Source organism: Dermacentor albipictus, chromosome 1 (assembly GCF_038994185.2).
Source record: "Dermacentor albipictus isolate Rhodes 1998 colony chromosome 1, USDA_Dalb.pri_finalv2, whole genome shotgun sequence".
NCBI lineage: Eukaryota > Metazoa > Arthropoda > Arachnida > Ixodida > Ixodidae > Dermacentor > Dermacentor albipictus.
In genome coordinates, this window is record NC_091821.1 from 170,206,694 (window position 1) to 170,233,710 (window position 27,017).

Here is a 27,017-nt window from a genome sequence, read left to right on the forward strand (position 1 = left end):
TTTTTCTCTGAAAAGTGGGCTTAAAGATGCTGGGGGGCCAAGACATATGTTTGTTTACTTGATCACATTAAACAAATTGAAACCATACCATACAATTTCTGAAAAGCGTATGCAGGTTTATACAAGTTTGAAAAATTGGCAAGTGTGTGAGCCTCGTTTGTCATAGTTGGGAAAACGGGCTGCCACATTTCTAGTATCCCTGTCACACAGTCATTTTATATTGCCACGACCTGCTCTAATTGGAATCACTCTTTGCAGGTGTCTTGAGGTTTGAAAAATGGCCTTACATATGCCAGAATATGTGATCAAGCTGTCATTATTTTTTTACTCCTGTAACTGAGCGTAGAGCTGCAGCGCTGCAGTTAGTTACAATTGCAGCACTAAGTATAAATGGAGTGTGAGTACTAAAGTAAAACCTCTAGTTTGCCCCTCGTTAATGCTTCAAATTGCATAATTCGAACTCTTCCTCTTGTTCTCGCAGGTGTATGCATTATTTATTGGCAACAAACTTATTAATTGGATGTATTTGGCTGCGCACTGGTTAACAACTCTCGGAGCGCAGCGAGTGTGGAGTGCCGTAAATGTGCGATGTAAAAGAGCAAAAGTAGCGCTTGCCTCAAACCGAGTAGAAGCAGCAGAATACACATTGCCATAGTCATCAGTGGAATCCATACAGGAACAATGGGAATGTACGCTTCGTGCCTGTTCATGTCTTTATTATTGAGTTTACCGCTGCACATGACACTGCTTTGGCTGCGTGCTTTCACAGCTGCATGGTCGCTATCCACGATTACATTGATAGCAACCACAGTTTCGTCTGCAGCGACTGCGGAAAACAATAGTTTTGTTTTGACTCGGTGTGTACGATGGCTGCATGTCTATCAGAACTGCTTGGTCACCGTCCATGATCGTGTCAATAGCAACCTTGGTTTCACCTGCAGCAATTGCAGCAAACAGTAGTTTTGTTTCAGCACAGTGCAATGTGTGTGCAACATAAAATGCGGTGGAAGCTGAAGAGGATTAAGAGTGATTCTACCGCAGCTTGCACGCTTCCGTCAAACCTGCCGGCTACATCACAATGCTGTTGCTGATTATCTCAGTGGCGAAAAAATGTGTGGGTGTGCACACGGCAGTGAAAAGCATGTCTCCGATGGAGATGTGGGTCTTGTGCTGCAGCTTCGCTGTGAAGGAAGTCGTGAGGCATTCCCCGCTGTGAGTGCTAATCAGTTACAAGATGACAATTGGCAGCTTCTGCACTGCTTTTGTGGAAAATGGAAACACGGTTTGTTGATTCATTTAGTGAATAAAAGTGTGTCAATGTAGTAATAATTTCTTTATTGTTCTCTTGATAACCTCAATAAATTGACATAGGGTAATTTGGGCTTTCTGTTTGCTTGCTTTTCTGCTGGCCTTTGCAGTTCCAATTCTTAGGTGTATTTATTTATGGTATAACCGATGGACCATTAGAGTTAATGGCTGCCAAGAGGAGGGACATGCAGTCGAGGATGACAGAAAACTAGGTGAGGGGATGAAATTAGGAAATTCACAGGCGCAAGTTGGAATCGGTTGGCGCAGTACAGGGGTAATTGGAGATCACAAGGAGAAACCTTCACCCTGCAGTGGACATAGGCTGCTGCTGCTGCTGATGATGATGAAGGTTCAGTTTCAGTTCAGTGAATTTTCAGTTCTTTTGCAATATGTTCGGGTTCCGAAGGCATGCTAATTATGTAGTTAATCTTTTTATATTTGTCCAAGCTATTAATGAAGGATGCTTGTTTTGGAGAACAGGCATCGGTTGGCACAAATGTAAGTTTCAAATAGTATAATATTTTAACAGAAGCAGTGCAGTGGTTGACAAAAATGTGTGAACTTTATGATGTGCAGTGAATTAATTGACAAGCAAAGTTTGTTAAAGAAAGCAGAGAGACGTTTGCACGAATGAGTACAACTTGTCTTTTTTAGATAAGAAAAAAACACTTTTAACAGTGTTGAAATGAGAAAAAAGTGCTGTTGTTATACCTGCTAGTTCTGAATTTTTCGTAAGGTTTATGAATTTGAGCTTGTTTTCCAATTTTATGAAGGTTGCATCAAATTTTACGCAAAAATTATATTCATGGAAATTTTCACTCACCCCCTTGAAGATATTTTCGGAAACGTTCAGTCAGTCAAAGGACAACAGAGGGACACTTGCTTCCTGCATGTTTAGTCAGACGAGTTTATGTACCAGGTAAAATTGGCAACATAAAAGTCACTGCAGAAATAACTGTTATGTCAAAAATAATGTGCTCTTTGTGAGTTTAATGCTGTTCAATGTTTGTTACGGATTGTGTACAGCAACCACAGGTAAATCAGTGATAAATTGTGCATTTATCCCACAAAAGGTACGCGCCCAGGTCAAATTAAAAAAATAAAGCCCACATAGCACCCCCCCCCCCCCCCACCTCCTTCTATGTGTAATGTCTGTAGGATTTTGCCAATTCTAATGCTCACAGGTTGGCAAGTGTTTGTTATACTGTAACCACCAACTATAGTAAACAAATATGCAGAAAAATGCTTCTAGAAACTTTTTTTTATTAATATTAGTTGACTTAACTCAATTTAACCTTGTCAGGACTTGAGAAATAAGTTTGAAATTTAGTCTTTCAATTAAAATACAATTTAAATTTCTGCAGTTCAATAAGTTCTTATTTACTTAAGATATCTCATGATGGTTGCTAGCAATCCTAGTTGAAAGTGGGCAGTCAATAGACAAGTATTGATGTGTATTGTTGTGGAGAGTTGGCATTTTTTAAAAGAAAAAACTGCAATTCTTAGCTGAGCTTCCACATTTCTAACCAGCGCTCAGTCTACCACAATTGTAGTGACACTGTTGATGGCTTAGGAAAGATGACAGTGTGAAAGCTATTGCCTGCAAAGTGATGTGATGAGGGATAAAAGACAGAAATAGAAAAAAAAATGATGCACATACACGTATATACATGCATGAAATGCACTAAACCATACAAACTGAAAAATAAAGGCTACGATGAGCCAATAAATCAACAAAATGGAGAATGGAGCTGTGGCAGTGGCAATAAACAAAACAGTCTCCTCTGCACATCCTGTAGGTCAGTGTCCAAAAAAACAAAAGCGTTACTGACAGCCTTGTAAATGAAGGTAATGAATTTTTCACTGTAAAATATTTTTTGTTCAGTACGGTATGGGCTCTGTTACATTTGTTTAGTATATTCTCGCACTGCGCTTTTGTGAGAGTTTAGGCAACAGTAAAACTCATTGGTACATTTTTTTGGGTGTTTCTCCTGTTGAGCTGTTTGTGTCTGTGACAAAAACACCCTTCAAGAAATGCAATCAGAAGCATGTCAGAGACCAAGTGAACCCAATTAATGACCTGTTCACAGCACTCTTATTTTGCTAATAGTCAAACCTCATTATAACGAACCTCAATATAACTAAATTTGTAATGTAACAAACTATTTTCACTTCCTGATCTTGGTTCCATTGAAAACCTTTCTTTTTGCAATTTAACGAAGTAATTTTGGGCACGGTTTCGATTTAACAAGGTTTTGGCCATTTCAAGCATTTACTTGGAGGCTGTATGGCTGGTAAATCTAGCAAAAAACTATAAAAATGTCAGCCGAAGAAAAAGGCATTTACAAGTGTCCTTCTGCATGAAAAGTTCGAGCAGCGCAAATGCTATCAAAGTGGGCACACTGGAACGCAGTATGCAAGAAATACCGCAGCGCTACTTGTTGCACAACAACTTGCGGAAGCTGTGGGGTGTGCGGCAGCTCTGAGTGCTCGGAGAAACACGAGAGCTGACGATTCCTTCAGCACAAGGGTGGTGGTGGAGAGGCGAGAGTGTGGCAACGTTATCGAGCACACATCAAGGAAGGGGGGGGGGACGTCAACGCTTCCTAGATAGCAGGCCTGTGCACTCTGCTTTATGACGTCAAGCTGCTTGAACTGAAATTTCCATTGCCATGCCCGGCGTGTTATAAGTAGTGACGTCAAAATCACCGTGACTTACTCGGAGCATCCCCATTAGATTTTGTGACAGTCGGGCGAGGTAGCATGGTGTCATTAATCAAAGTGCACCCGCTTTGTGCTATCTAGGATGTGTTGGGGACGCGCACCTATCTGCCCTCTCCCCCTAGCGTGCACGTCTCCTCTCATCTACCCTTGCTGTAGCTACGCATATATGCGGGCCATGTGCTGTACCTTGGAGACAATTTATTCAAATGCAAAGGTCGATCCCAGATGGTTGGTGCCTTGGTGCGCATTTATTTCTCGTGTGTCTAGTGTTGGCGGTCGTGCAATCTCAAGTTTTCGAGGCATGGTGCGAAGCATGTGCTCGTGTTGCGATAGCTAGTGTTCCTGGTCATCGAGTGAGATTTTGCCTGAGCATGCGTGACACCAATAGAATTACGAACCTTATTTCGTGTAGTTGTCTCTTTACTATCGCCATCAATGCTTCTCCTTTCTGGTGAAACTGGCATTTTTCTCTCAGGAAGAATATTGGTATCTTTTTGTACTTTTATTTTTAACTTGAGGATGCCACCTGATGAAGCCTGTGGGCACTAAGCGTGGTCAGCCATGGTGCTCAAGATTTATCGTGCCGCGTAACACAACTCGATAATCTTGGACGCTGTGAGCCATGTCGATGCATTGTCCTCGGCGCAATTAGCACTGTGTGTGCTGGCACTCATAACCTCGCTATTGTGGCCCAAGCTTCTTGCAATTTGTGTATAAGTGATTACTCACAAGATACTATCCACCAGGAATGTTCTTGGAATTTGTGAAATGATTTTTACTGGTGAAACCTCAAAACCTCGAATTAATAAAATTTGCAATTTAATGAAGTTTTTTCGTTGTAAGTACAACTTTGTTATATCGAGGTTCGACTAATAGCCACTTTCTGAGATCTTCTCAGATCTCACACTCAACTACATTAATTTTTGAAAAACTGGTGGAACACCAAGCCACCAGTTTTCGTTAAAGTGAATGCTGTAAAATTGAAAAACTGCATATGTGAATACTATAAGGTCTTCTTCTGAATTTTGGTATCTCAAAGTTGCTTTTTGCAATACATTTAAGTACTGAAGTTCTTGGTGGTGCTTGGTCTTCTATGACGAAATGCCAAGTGTTTATTTGTCTTATATGCAGATAAATGTTGTGTTCCACCTCTTTCCCCAATGTACCTTTTTGTTCTGCAGCTGAAGCCCTCCCAAGCAGTGGGAAAATGTTTTATATATTAAAAAAAATTTGCTCCTGATGAAAGTGAAATAGGACATTAAAAAAAGTTGTAGTCTTGTTACACAAAATTAATTGTACTGTGCTAAGACTAACTTTGAAAGTAGTGACATGTTTCTAGTATTGATGTTGTCATTCTTTGCCATAGGCAGGGAGGGAGGAAGCAATTGGAATGCTTCTTTTTCAGGATTACAGCACTGAAGGCATGTCAGAATCCCTGCTAGTGTTCCTGCAGCATCTCAGGGAGTTTGGACTTGTTTATCAAAGGAAGGTCAGTTTGGAACATGTTCTGCTGCATTTTGTTGGTTCATCTCTTTATAGTGTCACACATTCTTATTTATTTTATTTTCCCGGTGACTGTCTTTCATCGGGTAACAAATGTGCAAAGTTATCGCCTAGCACAAGACGTGCCTTTCTGTAACGGAAGTTTCTCGAACGTTATCACTGGCTCTACCTGTCGTTTATGTTGTTGCCGAGCCTTGTGTAATCATATTGCATGTGTGATGAGAATAGCAGTGTGCATTCTAGAAATTTTGCGAGCGCTAGCGATTACGCAGGAATGTTCAGTGAGTCATGTATGAATAGCCGACGCAACTGATGCGTAGATCAGATTCCGACGATCACGCTCGCCGCTTTGTTGTGCTCTGAGTGCTATTTGTTTTTGTGGGCATAGGTTCGTGTAATAAAGAGTTAACTTTTGTGACTCACCGTTCTACAGTCTGATTCTTCACAAGCTGATTACTTTAAAGGGTAAAGTATGTCACTGAATCTTTGGATTGCTTTAATGCCGGAAGTAGGCAACACATGCTTATAGAAACTTGCAAGCAGGTGCAGGACAGAATCAGAAACATAGAAATAAATGGACTGAAAAGATTATTTTTTTGGCAGATTTTTGGTCCTGGAGCCATGTCTTATTTTAAATACAGAATAATTTCCCTGCCCCAGAAGTGACTACGCACAAGTTAAATGCATGCGCTTTATCGACACTGTGTGCAAATAAATGAAAAGGCATGAATCATACTTTGTATAATCTTTACGCACACTTGTAATTTGTGTACTTTGCATGCGCAAACATATGTTATATGCCGTTAAAAATTTTTAATACTCTAATACCTGTGTCACACGGGCTATTCTCAATAGCTGTTAAGTCGACAGCCTTCAAAATTCTCAAACTTTATTGATTCAAAGGAGTTGTGTCGCTGTTATGCAGCAAACTCTCTGGCTGTTCAAATGTTTCGTCAACCTGACACCCAAGCACCTGTAGTACATGCGTTGTGACCTAAGATTTAACAGCATTAAAAATTATTTTTAATGTCTAAAAAACACATTTTCATTTTTGTATGGTTTCTAAATGCCATTTAATTTCATTTATTGTAGCCTTAAAGGGCCAGAAGGCATTACATAAGGTCAGGGCTGCAGCAGGGTAGCACAATGTACAGGGCTAGCATAAGTGATTCATTCGTTTTGAAAAGGCTACATTTTCAAAATTATTACATGTACACACATGAAAGATAAATGAAAAGAACCACAAACTCGCCAAGTTTACACACCCTCTACAAATGTTCAATATATGCTGCTTTGGTGACACAACACACATCCAGATGATAACCGAGCTGATTCCATACATTTTGTAGCATAGTCCTGTCAGTTGTCAGCATTTCAGCACTGATGCATTCTTTGAGCTCGACTAAGGATTGCGGTAATGGGGTATGTAAACAAGGTACGTAAACATAATACAAACTTGGTGAGTTTGTGGTTATTTTTGTATATCTCATGTGTGTGTGTGTAATACTTCTCAAAATATAGCGTTTTCAAAACAGATGAATCATTTATGCTAGCCCTTTACATATATGAAAAGAATTATCAGTAGCACAAGGGAAATACATTTCAGGTAATAAGAATATTTAGTTATTGTACAACTACTCAAACAAAAAGCAGTGCAATAACCTACAAAACGCTGAAAAGCTAGAAGAATCGAAGGCAAGAAGATTTAATGTAAGGGAGTGTTATATTTGTTTTAGTACTCTGGCAACATTGAGTCTGCTGGCTGCAGGAGCCGCAGTGTTTTTGCAATGGTGGGGGACTCTCGCTTGTTGCTCCAGGACTCTATTCTTTTTCTTCAGATGCATTTGTTATGGTTCGCTAGTGTAAACAAGCTGTTGACCCTCATCAATAATGTTCACAATGGTCAACAGTGTTGACTTTTGCCTATTGCTTGAATGCCTTTGAGATTTTGACAGAGTTCTCGACCTTATTGACTACTTACTTCATGGTCTTCAAAACTGGTTGTGTAGCAGCACCTAACTGTTCGAGCCAATAGGCCATTGATTCAAAGGCCTTCAAAATGCCTGTGTGACATCGGTATAGGAATCATTTCATGAGAATTTAGCAGCAAGTAAGTGATTCCCTCATTAAGGAGGCAAATGATGAAAGCAGCTAGAGAGCCACACTTTTTTTTCTAGAATCTTGGCTGGGTGGGGCTCTTATATGAATTGGGCCAATGACGGCCCACTACAGGTTTGTACTGTTTCCGCAACTGTAGTAGAGGGTAAGAGAGGAGCAAATGACATAACATTGCAGTAAACAACCCGAGATGCTGGCCCATTGTCCCTGAACAATGCTCACCCAAAAAGGGCTCCCTTCTCTAGAGGTGAAATGCCACCGATCTGACTGGAAACACTGCCAAAACAGCCAAGATGACACACCACACAAAGAAATAATGGCGCAGTGGTGTCGGCCTGAACGGCGTCGACAAAAAAAGCAGCTAACGTCATCTAGTAGCAACGGAACTAACTTCGCTTTCCAGTGGGACATTTTGAATTTTTTTCCAAAATTGTGCCCTCTAAAGTAGGGGTGCGGCCCTTACATGAGGGCGGTCCTTACTCGAGTATATGCGATATAGTATTAAAACCACTGAAAGTTGAGCTAGTTGGCAGGGATTCATCGTTAAAGAAGTTAAGGCATACAAGCACAGAGACAGGAGAAGAGAACCAGACAACACAAATGCCGGCATTTGTGTTGCCTGGTTCTCTTCTGTTGTGTCCGTGTTTCCGCACCTTACCTTCCTTCACAATAAAAGTATAGTGATGGGATTGCTGTGCCAAAGTGCCAAAAGGCTAAAACTGTAGGGTCCTGCTATGTTTAGCCAAGATTCACTTTTGCTATTAAAAAAAAAAAAAACGGAACACTCGGGCTCTGTCTTTTATTCTTTCATGGTTATAGTGCTGCATTTTGTGTGGTTGTGAGAGCAGCCAGGTGTGTTCTCTGTAGCTAGAACAGACAAATCAGTAATACATTGCTGAAGACACGAAAAGTAGGCTTCGAATTTTGTGGTGTGACGTGAAACCTTTATATTCTGGTTAATTTGAAAGGAAAAGCGGATGACACTGAATTAGACTGATGATGGGCGCTGGACTGAATGCGGCCTTTTCTGCATGTGAAATGTGCCATGTACTCCGGGACTCGGCAATACTTGCCATGAGTGAGCACACAAATTGCGCAATAATCATGTGGTCACTGTGCTGTAGTCATTTGATCACTCTAATCATGCATTTAGCCTGTTCTGTTCATAAAAGTTAGCCATTGGTTGTCGCTTATAGACCCTTTTCGTGGAGTAGTAGTTTGCTCTAGCGGAATGGTATGGCACTTTCGGCGACATGCCACATGTTACCTCAGGCGAAAGTACAAGAATGCGAAACCATTATTGCTTCTGCCCTGTCACTTTGTGATCATCTGTCAAAATGCAACTGGCTGATTGCTAGCATGCTATGTTCCAATCAGGCTGCAAAATGTGGGATGGTAGAGGGAAGACTATGCAGTAGTTGGCTGCAAAAATAGTGATTTGTGTATTAAGGAATGCAATGAATCTGTGTAGCAAAATTCACGGACCACGTATCCAAGGCTATGTATAAAACAACAGGCTTCATGGTTACTTAAACTCCTGCAAAGAGACCTCCAGAAAGGAACACCCACAGGAATATTGCAGCAGTGATGTGCATGACCTCTTCAGATTGCCTTTTGATCCCACATACTCACCCATTTTCGCACTCACTGTCTTCTTATCTTGTACGAAGCATCTACTATCTTGAAAGTATTTGCAAAATGGAGGGATTTGTGATGTACAGCGATTCTTATACTGTCAAAATGAATAGCTCTGCGACAATGTCCTCTTTCACGTACTCCATTGGTGGCAAATGTGCATGTCTTTGGCTGCTGACATGTAGTGAAAGCGTGAACTTTTGCTCAAGATTTACTGATAAGTCTGTTCTTTTGTAGCAGTACATAAAATTTCCAAGAATAGCAGGATACGCAGAAGTTTTCACAGGCTCATACAAAAAAAAAAAATATTTTTTTACAATTGTTGGTATCCAGAAGTTTGGTATAGTTCTCACAGATATCCAAGAAAATCTTATTTCTTGTGTATGTGGTCATATTTAAAAAAAAAAGGACCTATAAAATTCTTATTGAGACAAGTTTTTACTCACACTTAGCTTGGTATTGTGATTGGTGCTTGACCTGCCTTGTTTTGCTTAGTAGCTTTGGCGTTATGCTGCTAAGCATAAGGACGTGGGATCAAATCCTGGCCATGGTGGCCGCATTTCGATGGGGTCGAAATGCAAGAACGCCCCGGTACCATGCATTGGGTGCATGCTAAAAGAGACCCAGGTGGTCAAAATTAACCTGTTGTCCCCCACTAGGGCTTGACTTATAATTAGATTGTGGTTTTGGCACGTAAACTCCCATAATTTATATTTACATCTGATTGGTGCTTTCCAAGTGACTTTCCATTCAGAATTTTCTAGGCTACTTTTGTTTATTGCTTCTATAAGCTGCTTTCTAACTATGAAGCCAAATGTGGGCAGTCTCAGCATAGAATCTTGAAAGTTGGTACTTTATCAGTCTACACTCGACCATGAACAAGGCTTTTCTCCCACAATAAGTATAAATAAAATGTGGTCACTTCCCTCCCTTGGGACAATAAAAAATAGCTCTCTTCAGGATGATTCTGTAATCATCAGGAATACACAGGTCCACTATTTTAATGTTAATGCATCTAAGCTTTTGTCATTGTGTCTGCTTGTTCTACTGTTCCTGCTTCTATGCACTCTTTTTTTCTTTATAGTTGACATGTATAATCTATCAAGCTTGATAGCTTTATTAACCACAAAGTTGAAATAATTTTGGAGTGAGTGAGCTCTTTGTTTGCAACAAGTTATAATCTGAGGCTTTGAAAAATGAGCCGCATTTGTCGTGAACTCTGTGTATGAAGTCTGGCACAAAAGCTGCTTTTAAAGTGGACATTAAAGAGAAATACTGAATTAGGCTTAATTTGTCACTTGTATTTCTGGGACTGGAAATAGTTGTCTTACCACACTAGGAAGCGTGATAAGCCAGAAAGGAACCAAAATTAAAACACAGGTGCCACTGACACCTTTGTCATGATATCGCACATTTTTATAGCATCTGCTCAAAATGTTTATCAAGGAAAAATTAGACTGCATTCAAAAGTCTGTAAAGGCTTATTATTAATATGGCAACTGCTAAAAGTTTTTCCAGTACAAAGACTGCTGAAATACATGAAGAGGTAGCCAAATTCATGACTCCACACTGACATCCACGCTGGTGTAAGCTGAGCATGAAATTCATTAAAGGATAGGTTAGCCATTATTTAATGACGAATAAACAGTTTTTGTGATAAATGGAAATTAAGTCTGGAAATGATATCTTGTTATTGTAAATGGATTGTACTTTTTCTTTAGTGTCCCTTTGACGGTTACGGTTACTGAGCAGAGGGGCGAAAGTTAGTGTTATGCTTGTGTGTCACTTATGTTGTTTATTAAACTTTTAATTTTGCTGCAGAGCAAAATAAAGTGCATTTTTAATTAAATTTGTACTAAGTGGTAGGAAAATAGAAGGCCCTTTTGTCCTAAAAGCTCATTTCAATGTTGATCTCACCCTTATCAGCGGAGGTCAGGTCGATTCTACCCAACACGGCTTGCCATTAACCTTGCATCTGGACTGAAGGAGACGACCCTGCGCAGCTTTGAGGCAGGTTATATAATGGTTGAGACCAACTACCGGGTGTACGCATACACAAGTAAGCCCTTCCTGTGCATGATCACATATGTTTGGTATTCACTGTTTTATTACACCTTTGCAAAATATTTTTTTTCTTTATTGCAAAGTGTGATGCATGCAATGTTCTCCCATGCACGGTTATGGCCTCCCTTTCTTGGTCTTCCCCCCCCCCCATTTCTATCCTTCTTACTTTCCCCATGACCAAAAGCTATCCATATGGAACAGTTTGCATTCTCTGGTGTGCAGTCCAGGCTCGTCAGCAAATAAGTTTCATATGCCTCACACAGATTGTTTGAACCGACCAAACCGACGCAAGGCAAGCCATGGCGAGGTGCTGAACCACTGGGCTTTAGGCCTATTATGGCAGCAAAATATTGATGGAAGCTTTCAACTGCAACCTGCCGAAAAAATAAATTGCTTTCATTACTGTGGTGCTTCTGTTTCATCAAGGTTACTTTTGCAGCGAGTGGCAGCTGTAGCAGTGCTGTAGACCTCTACTGTTCCTATTAGATCACATGGCGCCACTTTTAACTGCATGCATGTGCTGTACATGATGGTGCACAGCATCCATGCACAGACACAGTGCATATTCACATGTGAAAAAGACTCCATACGAAGCAGGCTTTCAGCATGCAATAAAGGGAGAAGATACATGGCTCTTTAACAGTTGCTATGAGCCATATGAATAGTTACACAAGATTTATTCAACAAAAATATAAAGGAAAACAGCATGTGTATTACAGCAAAAAATGCATCCTTTTAGTAGAGGTAGTGAGTGCCTTGTGTCACTTTAGATTACAGTCAAGTCAGCTGCTTTGCCGACCAGCTTTGGTACTTTCTTTAGGGGATATAGAGAAGTTCAACAAAATGTGTTTTCTCAAGTGCAAGTTATTCAGTTGTAGGACGCATAAAAGAGCCTAAAGAGTTAGATAGCATTTAAAATAATTTTTTTTTTGCATTTCTGAGGAGTACAGACTCCTTAAGCGCCTCCAAAAAATTGCCCTCCGTACTTATGTAGCATGCCTGATGTCAGTGTGTCAAGTACTATTTGCATTAGCATGGCCACAATGACCTGCTGAGCCATGATTTACTATTCTGAGTCAGTGCCTTGACTGCACATGATCACATTTTGGCTGCAGCTCTGCCTAGCACATGTATTTTAAATAGCTGACTCTCAGTTGGGCTGTTCTTGTAGGCAGACTTGTGAAAAAAACATTTGCAGGTAAATACTTTGCAGGTAATATTTGCAGGTAATAATTTATAATAAGAGTAGTGTCATGGAAAATGTCCACACTACTAAAATTTGGTTTGACTGAGGTTCAAGTGAAATTTATTTCAGTGGATTACATTGGCAGCTTCTTGGAGTATATTGTAAATGTTAATTCATCTGAATGGCTTTGTCATATGGTATTTCACTGTATTCATTTTTTCAGTAATTTAAGCGTTCTGAAGGCCTTGATGGGCATTACAAAGTGGGGAAAACGGGTCATAAAATTAGCAACAGTGATATATATGACAATTCTCAAGAGATATTATGATGCAAACTGCTTTATATTGGCAGTTTATTGATATCGCTATCCATTAATATTGCAAGCAGTTGGAACCAGTTCACAGTTGCACCCGCTTATAGCAATATTGACTAGAGCAGTATATTAGCTATGACAGTGGACAGCTGTGGCACCACCAGTGCCTACATATGATTTATGGTAAAATAAATTCCGTATTGCAGTGCTGCCAAGCGCCATTATTGTACTGTAGCAATAAGGTCTGGCATGCACTAGCCAACATTAAATAAATGGAAGGTCCAAGCAACACGCTAAAGCCACCCGCACCATCCCGCAACTTCAACCGATCCATGATGCACCTTTATGCAACAAGCACGTTAGTCAACCTTCCCCCCTCAGAAGAGGTAATCAACAGCTCTCTATAGAGCTGATGGGCTGAAGGTTGACGCATAAATGCAGAAGACATTTGCAGAAGCGGGAACTCCCAGTATCTCGTTCCTCCAGAGCTTGGTCCCAACCTATTTCAGCATTGTTGGTCACACGACCCATGTTTTTTTGCATTGTATGTCATGCATAGTCAGCTGCTGCAGCCACCATAGCAGTGCACTCGGCACATGGCACCATATTCGCCTGTCCATGGTTCTCTCCCTGTGGAGTTTGTTTATGCAAAGATGGAGGGCACCCCAACATTGCCTCCGCTAAGAGTTGCAGCACAGCCAGCAAAAAGAAAACATACAGCCATAGCACTTGAAACCTTGTGCAACATCGAGAAGGATCGCAAGAATGGCAAGAATATGCTTGAGTCGATGGAGAAGTACCAGCTTTCTCAGCCAACGGTTTCTCACATTATCTGCTCCTCAAGCATGTTACTTCTTGACTAGAGCAATGTAAAGAATAGTGGATGAAAGAGGATTCAGCAGGGAGCCCACAAAGATGCGAAGGATGCTCCTTGCCTGAAGTATCTGAAGTTTAAAGTTTGTTGTTTGGCTGCAACCCAACTTGACGATCAAGCTGCTAATGGCAATCTGGTTTTTTTTTTTAGAGCATGGTCAGAAGTCTGCCCTTCCACTGTGAAAAACTGCTTCAAAAAAAGTGGGCTTTGTTTGTGATGCTACAAGTGATGCAGAGGCTTGAGAAGTTTCTGCTGATGAAGCACTGGTCAACAGCAGTGGTCAACAGCAATGCGTCGAAGTTGTAGGATTTTCTGGATGCCAATGACATTGTAGAGACTTTTAAGCCTATGACGGAGAGACGATTCTTGCTTTGTTGCTAGAGTGTGACAACATTGACAAAAGTACATTGACGACATACAAGAACAGCCTGCCAAGTAATGTGATTTGAAGAAGCCCCGTACACAATTGAGTCCTTCCAGACTTCACTTTTGCTTAAGACCTTCTACTTCAGTGCGTGGAAAATTTAGACATGCTTCGAAAAGATATGTGGACTGCACGTGAAGCAGGCGAAGTTGACTGATTATGGATTTTCTGCTGTGAGGCAGTAAGTACTGTGAATTGCTCTGTGTGACATGATAAATTAATGGCTTGAAATTAGGTATAGGCTTGTTATAACTTTTTTTCTTCAATGTAACCCAACTAGAATAATCATCAATTACAGCAATGACATTTCTCTGGCACCTCAATAGTGTTGTAAGTGGGCATGACTGTATATACATTGTGTCATTATATATTTTTGGGGTGGTAATTATAGTCATGATATCAGACTGAGATGTCGCATGTTTTTGCATTTTCAGATTCTCAACTCCAGGTGGCCCTGCTAGCATTATTTTGTGAACTTTTGTACAGGTAGTGTGTATGATTATAAACTTTTCTTCTGTGCTTAGCGTGCAACAGCAGTCACATATTAGACACAATTATTCTTTCACGTTGAAGTGTTTTATGCCAGGCTCTACTGAAAATCTGTCCCATGTGTGTACATTACGAAATCGTCATCACGCAAATCTGTGAGATGGTGACACTTTGCCATTCTGTGCCTACCTAGTGGTTAGGAAAATAAGTATAGAAAGGTTAGAAAGATATGTTTCAGTAAAGGAATTGTGCTCTTGATCATGTATATTGTTCAAATGAGGATATGTGGGTATCACTTGTTTTGATCACTAAGTACGGTTAAACCTCGATGTAACGAAATCTGTAAAATTTTCAATTTGCCTCGTTATATCAAAATTTCGTTGTATTGAAATTCGACTTTTATGCAAATAAGTACAGTTGCCAATCAATTTTTCTTACACGGAAAGGGGCTTTAGAATTTTCCGAATTATCGGGCAAACGAAAAAAGCAAATTTGAATGATAAAACAATTAATTTTGATAAATTTGGGAGTAGGCAACGAATGATGCGGTTTCATCCCACGTACGTCAACGATATCTTCACATCGGCGGTATGAATTAAACGAAGCCAGCCACACTTTCACGTGCACTCTGCCCCCGTGGCTGATAGTGTTGCCCGCACTTGGACGACACTATCAGGAAAAGTGCCAGCATCGGGGAGCGAATGCTTTGTCTGCCTCTCGTTCCAACGGGTCACCGAAACTTGAGATTACACAACCTCCAATACTAAATGCGCGAGTAGAATGCTTACATGGTGCCATGCCATCTCGGCATGCCCACTTTTTGCACATGCGGCAGCGGCTGCGTATGCGTTCAGCCGCGCTTACAGCCACGCACAGCCACGCACAGCCACAGGTGAGACGCGCACTGACTTACCCCCCACTTCGCCGTGCCCCTCGCTAGCACTTGATTGCATTATCGCGAGCTCGCTCCCCTGCCGCTCTTTCCCTTTGCTCACGTGGTAAGGCAGCACTCGTGAAGCCACCGTCTTTCTTGCCTCACCCTCACACACTTTCACTCGCACCTAAATCATACAGTGCGCGGGGCACACTTAGATCTTACAGCACATGGACTTTATATGGAACATGATACAGCTTCTCTTCGGTGGTCACTATTTGAGAGGTGCGTTTGCAAGCAGCCACTTGTAATTCAATCATTTGACCATCTGCGTCTGCAGAAGTTTCCATTTATTGTCTTGGCATTCTTTTGCGGCGGCAGTGAAATTTCGTTATATTGAAATCGCATATGAACATACTTTGTTATGTTGAGGCTGTAAATACAGGGTTTTCTATGGACAAGAGGTTATGAAAAGTTAAATAGTTCGTTACATTGCGAATTTTGTTATATCGAAGTCGTTATATTGAGGTTTACCTGTATTTCGTAGGCGACATGGCCAGCAGCCTGGACACCTAGAAGGGTAGTAAAGATGATAGTGCTTGGAAGCGTCTGTGCAGTCTAACTTAATTGGTGTCTACGAGCAATGGCGTTCCTGGCATATTTCTGGCACTTTTTTTTTAAGGTGGCCTCCGACAACAACCGTCAACCACTTAGTTGTACTGCTGCAACTCGTGCCTTTGAAAATCCTTATAGGTGCTCGCTTGCAATGCCATCAGAGCTTTAACAGTACAGTTTCGCCACATACGCACTCACCGTTGCATTGGATGCACCTATGACGCCTAGTAGACTCCAGAGTGCTGTTTATGCGATGCAGCAGCACAGGCCTCATGTGCTTGCTATTGCTGTCATTGCTTCACCCTACAAGCAAAACTGTAAATAATAATAGACTGTGCCACAGAATGAGCAACGATGCTGCCACTGCTTCTTAGAATACACATTTCACTTTCATGTTATGATCAGTTCCTCTGAAAGAGGGATCAACCAATTTTTTTTATTATGCACAGGTTTCCAAATCTTGTTGTTGCCAGACTTACAAGAGAGAGTGTCCGGCAAGCACTTCGTAGTGGCATTACATCAAACCAGGTGGGCTATGCATTATGGTTTCTGTTGCAGGTTATGTTTTATGCGTAACACAGAGTGAGAAAACATGAGTGCTGCCAGTTGGGCTAGTTATATTTCATTCATTCTAATAAGAAGAGCACAAACTTTAGGGCATGAGCGCAAAGATGAAAGTGGCTCATCATCTACACTACGCTAGATGTTGTTTGTTCTTAACTGATCTAGCCACTTCTTATCACACAGAGGTCTCTTTTTTACTATTTTCATGTGATTTACAGTTAATTGAGCACAATGAAATGCAGGAAAGAGTCTGTTATCTCGGAGTAAATTAGACAAGAGTGCCAACTCCGCTCGTCTGGAAGGGACAGATCCTGAAACGCCGGTTGCTGGTTCACAGCGTGTTCGCCAGACAGCGCTACATATGGGAGAAAAATTTGGAGGGGGGGGGGGGGGGCTGCTCCAATCAACCGATGGAGTGTTCATGTGGCTGCGCCAAGCTTGGGGCTCTCGGCCGTTGCTGTAGCATGAGCACTAGGCCATGCTTGGCCATGCTCCCACACCTTACACATTCGTCGTGTCGTCTGTGCGGCGCATGTCCCGACGGCAGTAGCGCGCATAAGTAGAGTGTTTCACGGAGAGACATTAGCAGACGAAACATGTCTTCATTTCATTTTAGTTCATTTACTCGAATTACACCTTATAGGCTCCATGCTGTGCCTCTATTACGGGAGGTTACATGGAATTATGCTAGGCACAGGAACAAAAACACGGAAAATAAATGAAATGTGAAGACTATGCAAGACAAAAGAAAATATAAAATGGGGGGATACAACGGCCGTCTGTGTGGTCTCGAGCTGTGTCAGAAGAGAGTGAGAACAAGCTGTTAGGGCAAGGGTGCATCTTATTACTGTTTTTATTTGAGCATCGATCAAGTAGACAGATGCTTCGCTTGCTTCTTTTCTTGTGATGCTTTTTGTGTTGGCCGGCTCTCTCCGTACCTTGTGGCGGTCCCATCAAGGTGGAGGCTTGTCTCTTTCTGGATGCAGAAATTGCTCCGGAAAAAGTGAATTCTGACTTGCGCTTGAAGACCTTTTGCTGTTGTCATTTCATGCTGTGGAGCTGCTTGAGCCACTTCCTTCAGCAAAATTGTCGTTGCAAGGCATATTCAAACCATTCTCTTGGCTTAGCAGACCCCTGTAGTCTCCAGGCTGCAAATCGTGGAAATCATTATCTTCTTGAAGGCAAGGCTGAGAATTCCCATTATGGCACGTGCCTGAGTAAGGGAACGCACCTATAGTGTGTGCTGTTGTAGACAAATTATTGCCCTTCTGCGTTTCTTCATCGGCGTCTTGTGGTTGCTTTTGGCATTCAGCACCTATGAGTTGGACCTGGTTTCTTTCGAAAATCGTAGAAATGGTTTCCTTTCGAACTCGATCAAGGGACTTTCTTTTCATCTAGTGGGCCATTCTCTTTATATTCGCCGCAGTACTTTTAAAAAATAAGGTGCTGCTCGAATTGTTGCACACATACTTTTGTCTTTTGCTTTAAGTAGTCACTTATAAATTTTCTGTCGTCACTGTTGCAGCAGCGCAGATCAGAAGGTGCTGCAAAGATAGAAAACTTCTCTCATTCCTTGCCATATCTGGATTTATAGCGAGCTGCAAAACACTTCAGAAATGACTGTTCTGTTCCGACTTTTCAAGCACAAGTATCAACACACCTTGTTCCGTTGGGTATACATGTATGCATAGTAAATAAAGTGGCGAACACTGAAAGTATGTAGCACATAACCTTCACTTCCATGCATATGTTTGGATGTCGAAAACGTGTTTTTCTGCTGTATCTTTTAGCAACAACCTTATTTTTCATCTGCTTTCTCTGGGAAAATATACAAATGCTTTGCATACGTGCAGAAAAGGCAGGGAAATGTGCTCATTTGCATTTTTTATTTATTTATGCACATATAATGTTGTGTTTAATCGCTGTTGAATTGAGACGCCGAGGGCTCGAATTTGTAGTAGATGGCAAGCTCAACACGTACTGCCCTGCCAGGTCCGCAATGCCGCCGTCACCGTTCTCCGCCACTATAGCACATTCGCCTATGGAAGCAACCTGGGGAATGGTTTCCACGCATCTCAGCAGACGGTGCTACACAAGGAGAGTAGTTGGATGAGCTTGGAAGGAGAGGAGAAAGCACGTGGGCGAACGCTAGAAAGTGGAGCGGAGAGAGAGAGAGCAAAAAAGTGAACCAAGTGCCCGGCGTCTGCCATTCACGATTTGTCACGAGTGAATGCGCCACGCGGTGGTAGAGTCTGCGCTCCTGTCCAGCTTACTCCGTGCCTTTTATGTTTGTGTATGAACAGATACATTTAGTTCTGGGACAGAGAACGTATCTCCATGCCCTGCAGTTTGTAACACATATAGCTGTCACCTTATTCCATTATTTGCTTTATTTACTCACTGAAGTGAGCTTTTAAATATACTGTGCCTTTCTCATGGGCGATGTAACTACATCTTATTACGGTAAGCAAGAATAAGTAGCAAGCGACTTCTGATGAATGGTGTGATTATAATTAAGGTCACTGCCATACCTATTCATTGTGATGCATTAAGTATGGCTATTATAGGTAGTAAAGCTTATAGGCTTGTAAGCTTATGATCTAAGTAGTAAATATGATTTACATTGAGATGTGCCATTTTCTGCTGCACATTCATTTAGCTTTAGCAAGTGTGTGTTATGCTTGTTTTGTTCATTGTCTGAATGTGTACATGGCTAGAAATATGGAATATATTGCATTAAAGTATTAACTAGGTTTCAGCTCTTTCCCATGCCTAATCATTTTTTCATATTTGCATGGAGCTGCTAGAGTGTCTTAGGTTTCAGTGGCGTGAAGAATGCGTATTTGTTAAACTGACTTTCAAAAAAATTTTGTTTATCGCTATTCTCTCACTTCTGGCTTCCAAAGGAGCATCTAGTTTTGAGAAACTCACCCTTCACTTTTCCAGATCATAAAGTTTCTTCGAATGTATGCGCATCCTGAGGCTCTCAAGCAGGCAAGTGTCCTTTAGCTGCTTTAATGGGTACATTTTTACCAGAAAAAGTGTCCAAACTTGCAAAAGGTATTTATTTATCTCCTTGCCACTGCAGACACCTGTGATCCCAGCAACAATCATGGATCAGCTTCGGCTCTGGGAAATGGAGAGAGATCGATTTGTGTTCCGTGAAGGAGTCCTGTACAGCCAGTTCATCTCGCAGAGTGACTTTCAACTCCTCAGGAACTATGCCTCGGCAAGTCGCTTGATACCTATATTTTTGGACATAAGATTTTTTGCAAGGGACAGTGATTGGCTGGAACAGGAAAATATAAAAGTATTTATCTCTCGTTACATGCAGTGGACAAAAATTGTTGTGGTACCATTGTTAAGTACTGCAGTGTAGTTCACTTATGATACAGCGGTGGAACAGCTGCGCTGATTGTGCTGAGAGTGAGCCTTTGTGCCATCCTGCTCCAAGCACCATCTTAGCGGAAAATTGCACCAAACCTGTGCCAAGAAGGATAAAAGCTACCTTGCGAGTAATAAAAACCAAAACCTAAAATGTGATATCGTCATCATCACAGTGGAGGTGAACCGAGTGGCCATAGCCATGGATATAACCCTGGAGGGAGGAAAAAAAACTAGGCGGGAGTGTCACGTGACAGTCTTAAAGACTAGTCATAAAAACATAAAGGAAATGTAGGCTATTGCCACATTATAAGCAAGCGGCACTTCACCTTGATTGTGTTAATTTGCATCTGTTGCATTGGTTTCATCTTGCCCCTTAAGTGCGAAGGCAGTGGGGTGAAAATTGGCAAGAAAAAACTTTTGCAGGTCCAAAGCCTGTGTCAAAACTGTGAAAACATGAAGATTTCAAGGAGTTTGCATGGATGTTGTTGCCTGACACTGATGCTAGACGTTGTTTGCTGTGTAGTGCTGATGTTCTCTTTTGGCTTTTCATGATCTTGGAGGTTGGCCTAGTCACCTCTGATGGTCTTGTCTCACCACCACTTCAATTTATACTACAAGATTGCCTGTAAATACTTCCATTTGAGCTTGTTGCTTGGCATAATTGACGCATTTCTGCTTGAGTCATTTTGTCTACGTTGTGTGTGCTGTGATAGAGAGGTGCCAGACAACCACCGCCAAGCAAACCCGGTAGAGTTTCTTATCTAAAGAAAGCTTCGCTTTAATAATCACAGCAGTTGAAAGTGCGCTATGCCTGATGTGATGAACCTTAACAAGTGTGTGGAAACGTTAAACCACGCGTGGGCATTGTGCATGGGCTTCAAGGCGAGAGCGTTGGCGGTAAGCTAAGTGATGTGTTGGAAATTCTATGATCGTGTGCCAGGTGCCCCAACCTTCGTCCATGCTTCAAGGCAGCACACTTAAAGCCAAGTGCGATGTATGCAGTAGCAGAAAATTGCGTGTTCCTTCCTCCGTGAATGTGATGGCAGGCGCCCGTAAAAGTTAACAAGATGCAAACAATCCCTTGAATTCCTTGAATCCCTAGCAACTTTGGAGCACCGAGTTTCCGTGAGCCACCTCGCAGATAGGCCCCTGGAAAGAGGGAGCGGTGGCATCAGAGGAGGTTGGCTTGCAGAGGCTAGCTTAGTGACATCATGCGCTCTCCTATTTTCTCTCTTTCCTTCATGTATATAGCGGATGCCATTGGACCTCCATTTGCTGTTTTCACTCTTTTGTTGCATTTCTTTCTGGTGGAGGTTCCAATGTTCTGCCGCTGTGCTGTCTTGTTTGTGCTGTTTGTAGTGCAGTTCTGTATTCCACATGCTACTGTGGTGCGGAGCTCACTCAAGGAGGTTGTTGGATCAAAAAGCAGCTTTGGGTAATGTTCGTTCACATATTGTTTAGCATAGTTGTTGGCGGTGCCACTTTAAAGACAGTACCTTGTAATACACGTACTCAGCCACTAGCTAGGAGGAGGAGAAGGAAAATAGAGGAAAAGACAGGGAGGTTAGCAACTGCTGACTAATAATTTACTGTTAGTGGGGACTTTCCTTGCTACCCTGCACGATTAGAAAAGCAGATGTTAAACAGCTTTAACATGACCTAATGCACAGTTATGCATGCGAGACTTTACACATTAGAAACAAGGAAACCTCTGGACGCTTTCACTGTAACTTCGGTTTAGTCATGCAGTTCCCTATAGGGCGTGATTTTTATTACATGTCCTTGTTCTGCCGTTATTTTTCTTTATTTTTCTCGTTTTAGGCGTGGCGTATGTGCAAATGTCTGTTGCAAAAATGAAATGGTAGAAGTGACTTTATACTGACATATGCGCACAAGGAAAGGTGTCCTAATATAAAAATGTTGCAGTTTCACCCAAAAGACGAAGCATTTATAGCAGTAGCAAAGTACTAGACAACTGCACGAAGCAAGGTTCATAGTTTTATTGGCTGTTTATATATGCAGTAAACTTTCATTTACTAATATGTTAGCAAGTGTGGTGCCACGTGCGCCTGCGAAAACATCAACAGATCTCACTAGATAACCACAAACGCTTGCTATCACAACGATAAGATTGGCAGCAGGGACGAGCGAATTCCCCTTCTTGCTGCTTCTCGCTTCAATGCAAACTAGGCGTGCAAGAACACAGGCATACATCAGCTATCACAGGCAACGTCAGCTATCTCAGCATGCCTAGCCTTTGTAACCACCTCAGATTACCTCCAGGACAGGACACATGTGACCAAACTAGATGAGGAGACTCGCACTGACCTGCCCCCTTCCGCTCCCCTGCACCCATGAGAAGATGCCGGCACGCTTTCCCTTGCACACTTACAGCATACGCTGTGTGGCCGCATTCTTGTCGCACTTGGACTTTATATGTTTATACTGAAACTCATGGCGATGCTGACATGGGGGTTTTCACGACTGCTGGGCCAAAACAATAACTTCATTACCTTTGCGGATAATTAACAGATGGTGCAGCACAAACAAGACTTTATTTAAATTTAAGCAAACGGCCCTTACTTTTTGAATAACCCTTGTAATTAATAAGAAGGTTAATTAGTGAATTATTGTTAATTCACCAATTATGCATATCGATTTATCGTGCGAGCAATGTCCACCTCTGAGTAATCCAGCTCAAAGACTAAATTATGCATCTGCCACAGGCGATTTTCAAAAATTCTGTATGGTTTAAAAAAAATACTTAATAGCTGGCTATGACTTCATGAAGTGGAAGTATAGGCAAGTTGGTGTTGCTATGATGGTCTCATTTGCACACTTTGTGACCATAGCTGTAAGTGAACTGCACTTTCACTGTACAACATTATTTTTTTATTACACAGTACTGATTTAGGCTTTTGTACATTCTGTAGCTGCTATTTCAACCATATTGGCTACAGTAGACTTTTTTTACATATTTTGCATGAGATAAACACCTGTGAAATGTTTTCTAGTAATTATTTGTATGCCTTGTGTTAAAACTTACAGCTAAAATTTCAACTGATATAACTCTTGCCAGTTGGTTTGATGCCACAGTGTATGCTGATCACAACTGCCCATACAATGTTATTCATCAAGTTGCTGACATCCATCATCATAGTTAGCACAAGCACTTTGTACACTTACTACTATTTCATTGTTTCCATCAGAATGTGTAACAAAAGGTGCATGCTGTAAAGCTGAGCAAAGTGAATGGCACTGATGAGTTGACATTACAGCAGTGGGAATCGTCTGATGTATCAAAATTTTGTTAACATTTTAGCATTGCCTTCTCTCATGATAGTTGGAGTGCTGCTGTTTCAATGTTGTATAATGGTCAGCACGGGCCGTGGTGATTTCAGAATTGCTTTTGCGAAGCCAAAGCTTGCAAAGAGGGTTCCATTTACCAAAGTTCATAGGTAATCATTGTGCCCATGGGCTGCCAACAAAAGTTGGTGTCCGCACATCATTTATCTGTTAGTTTTGTCTAAGTAAGTTTTGCTCAACCAGAGTGCACTATACTTCAGTACCTACTTAATCCTCATGCAAGAACAATTTGTATGTATTATTATACTTTTACCAATTTAAATGGGGATGTGAGTGAACATGTCACCATATTTTGTTTGTTTGCTTTAGTTTGTATGACAGTGTGTTTTTTTGTGTGTGGAAGCCTACCGTATATACTCGTGTAAGGGCCGCCCTCGTGTAAGGGCCGCACCCCAACTTTGAAAGCGGATATTTCGAAAAAAAAAAAACAAAAGTTCAAAATGTCCCGCCAGAAAAGTGTAGTTAGTTCATTTACAGCCAGATGGCGCTGCACGCTTTTCCGCTTTTATTCTACTTCCGCCGACGCGCCGACCACGCTGTTGACAGCGCGCCGCCATATTTGCCTTGTGCGGCCTCTTTGTTGGCATCGTTCCTAGCATCGTGTCGATACGTTGGCAGCGCGACTTCAGATCGGTGTCGTCGGTGTCACTTTGTTGGTTGTAGTGAACCCTGCAGAAGCCAGCGCACGTGACGGACGATGGGCCGGCATCTGAGATCATTCACTGCAGCATTTAAGCTGCAAGTGATTGACTATGCCGAGGAGCACGGGAAGCGGGAAGCTGGACGAAAGTACGACGTCGATGAGAAGCGCGTGCGTTACTGGATGAATCAGAAAGATGCCCTCGCCGCTACTAACAGGAGCCGAAAGGCGTTTCGCGGGAAAAAGTGCAAGTACCCGCAACTCGAAAGCGAGCTCGTCAACTACGTCGTCGACACACGAAGGGACGGCTACGCCGTATCGACTGACATGATACGCGTCAAAGCCCTCAGCATCGCTCGCCACATGGAAATACCCCCGGCACAATTCAAGGCAAGTCGGGGCTGGGCTACGCGGTTTATGAACCGTAACCAGCTTTCTATTCGGCGCCGAACGACGATTTGCCAAAAACTGCCGCGCGAGTACGAAGACCACGTCATTAAGTTTCATCGCTTCGTGAATGCTCTCAGGAGGGAGCATGAATACGACCTGTCCCAAATTGGGAATGCGGACCAGACACCTGTGTGGTTCGATGCACCGGAAAGCACCACAGTGGATTTAAAAGGTGCGAAAAGTGTGTCTGTGCGCACGACTGGTGCAGAACGCCAAAGGTGCACTGTGATGTTGTGCATCACGGCAGACGGCAGGAGGCTTCCGCCGTACGTCGTATTTAAAAGGAAGACTCTCCCAAAAGAGAAGTTCCCTCAGGGAATCGTCGTACGTGCGCAAGAGAAGGGCTGGATGTCCGAGGAACTGGTCGTTGACTGGATTAAGACCGTCTGGGCAAACAGACCTGGAGGGCTGTTACAACGGAAAGCCCTCCTTGTTTTGGACAGCTTTAGGGGCCACTTGACCGACCGCGTCAAGAACCGAGTTGCCGCAACTCGTACGGACTTGGCCGTCATTCCCGGTGGCCTGACGAGTGTGCTGCAGCCGCTCGACGTATGCGTCAACAGACCATTCAAAGTGGAATTTCGCCGATGTTACTCTGAATGGATGGCTGGAGGCGTCCACGAGAAGACCCCTACAGGACGGCTGAAGCGGGCGTCGCTCCAACAGGTGTGTGAATGGATTTTGAATGCGTGGCGTGCCATGTCAGTAGAAGTAGTTGCTAAAAGCTTCAAGGTAACGGGAATTTCGAACTCCATGAACGGCACCGAAGATGACCGTCTCTGGGAAGACGCGGACGCCGAGGCGAGCTCCTCCGAGAACGAGGACAGCGAAATGGAATCCGAATAAAAACATTTCTGGCATGTCATTTGTGACTCTTGCACTCTGCTACTGTTGCATAAACAGTACAGACCTTTGGCCTGTACTGCCTGTACTAAATCGGCCTGATTCGTGTAAGGGCCGCACCTAGCAAAATTTTCGAAGAAAAAGTGCGGCCCTTACACGAGTATATACGGTAATAAGGTCTCCCATGAAATGTTGCAGAAAAGAAAATTTGCACAAGACCAAATTTTTGTGCAGGACCAAAATGCAACTGTGGAAGTCACTTAGAATATAATAATCTTTATTTCTGATGAACTGCATGTCTCCAGTATGAACCAAGTGTGTTGACATGCTGCTTTTGTTTGTTTAGCAACAGGACCTTTCTTCAAGCTGTTTTCTTGAGTACTCCTTGGTTGCACTAAATGGTGAAATTTGTAGTAGGTAGTGAATAATTTAGCAAGTTGCTGAACAGTGCGTTTTTTCTGCCCATCTTGCAGGAGCTGGGCGTCCTTATCTGGGACAATCCAAGCAAGCGGGTCATGGTTGTGAATCGTAATGGCCATGATGAAGTCAAACGATTCTGGAAACGGCACCGGCAAGACCATTGACCCTATCATATTCATTGTCACTCAGATTGTGAATTAAATATACTATTTACTCATTTAATTTTCTTGTTATGGTCTTTTGTAATTTCTAGATAGAAAAGTCTATCAGAAAGACTTTGTCTTGTTCAAACTTCAGCCAATTTTTGTACTGCCAGCACACCTATGTGTAAGCAAAAATTGCATATTGTGGTGCTAGGAATTGGCAGTCTTATTTATTAGAGCATCTGTTCAGATAAATAGGGTCTTTATACGGTCGTGAATAAAATTGTTGGATCCATTGTGCAGCACTGCACGCTAACCTTGCTGTAACAAAATTGGATATAACGAAATAATGAATGTGACAAAGTAAATGAAATTCCCCTTGAAATTCCCACAGAAATACATATATTTAAGACCTTGTTTTAGCGATGTAAAATTGTCCTGCCAATAAATGTAACGAACTAGATTCGTCTCTGAAACCAAAAAGCACCCGACTGTTGTGCGCCGAGTACATTCCTTTCTGCGAGGTTCAGCCATCGTTCGGCATGGCAGTTCAAAACTCCCATGTCTAATACATGGGCAAGCAGCACTGGTATTCGCTGTCGCGTCTGTGGCCACTATCGCACTTCGCCTTCTCTTTTTTTCAGTTGCGCTGCGCAGTTAGACGGGACCTCCAAAATCTCCCTGGCGCAATCTTGTAGGGCTCGTGCGCTTAGCTGTGTGAGCCGTACCACGTTGCGCGGCTACACACAGCGGTGCGAAATATTAGTGCATCCGCTTCTCTCTCTGCGGCACAGGCTGGCAGCTGGACGTTGTCCCCGAGATCGTACACTGCTCCAATCTCAGATGCCACAAGTAGGCTGATCCAAGGCGGCATAGCGAAGTTTGCTGGCCTACTTGATCACACAGTGGAGCGCTTTAATTGCATGCCATGTGCTGATCGACTACGACCGTGGAGGTTATAACAAATTTATTTTTAAACTTCTTTGACCATGACGGACGCATCACAGTGTGCAAGCTGTTCTCTTCGACCGTATCGCTGTGCTGTTTCTCCGGTTTCACGACGAGCCATGTGGAAAG

The 27,017-nt window shown here is 42.3% G+C and overlaps 1 protein-coding gene across 4 annotated transcripts in view; it reads left to right on the plus strand.

The window, feature by feature from the left end:
• The window catches only part of mrn (general transcription factor IIH subunit 4 marionette), a 58,336-nt gene extending 32,317 nt beyond the window's left edge, over positions 1 to 26,019 (plus strand). For 3 of the 4 annotated variants that reach the window (XM_065436748.2, XM_065436745.1, XM_065436747.1), the window contains 7 exons: positions 5,438 to 5,521; positions 11,215 to 11,347; positions 14,584 to 14,635; positions 16,577 to 16,655; positions 19,638 to 19,685; positions 19,780 to 19,920; positions 25,851 to 26,019. In XM_065436748.2, the coding sequence (XP_065292820.1) occupies positions 5,438 to 5,521; positions 11,215 to 11,347; positions 14,584 to 14,635; positions 16,577 to 16,655; positions 19,638 to 19,685; positions 19,780 to 19,920; positions 25,851 to 25,961 (648 nt within the window). In that variant the 3' untranslated portion in view covers positions 25,962 to 26,019. Of the gene's footprint in view, positions 1 to 5,437; positions 5,522 to 11,214; positions 11,348 to 11,615; positions 11,834 to 14,583; positions 14,636 to 16,576; positions 16,656 to 19,637; positions 19,686 to 19,779; positions 19,921 to 25,850 lie in introns of those variants that run through there. The other variant, XM_065436749.1, reaches the window with a different exon arrangement.
• The last annotated feature ends 998 nt before the right edge of the window (positions 26,020 to 27,017 follow it).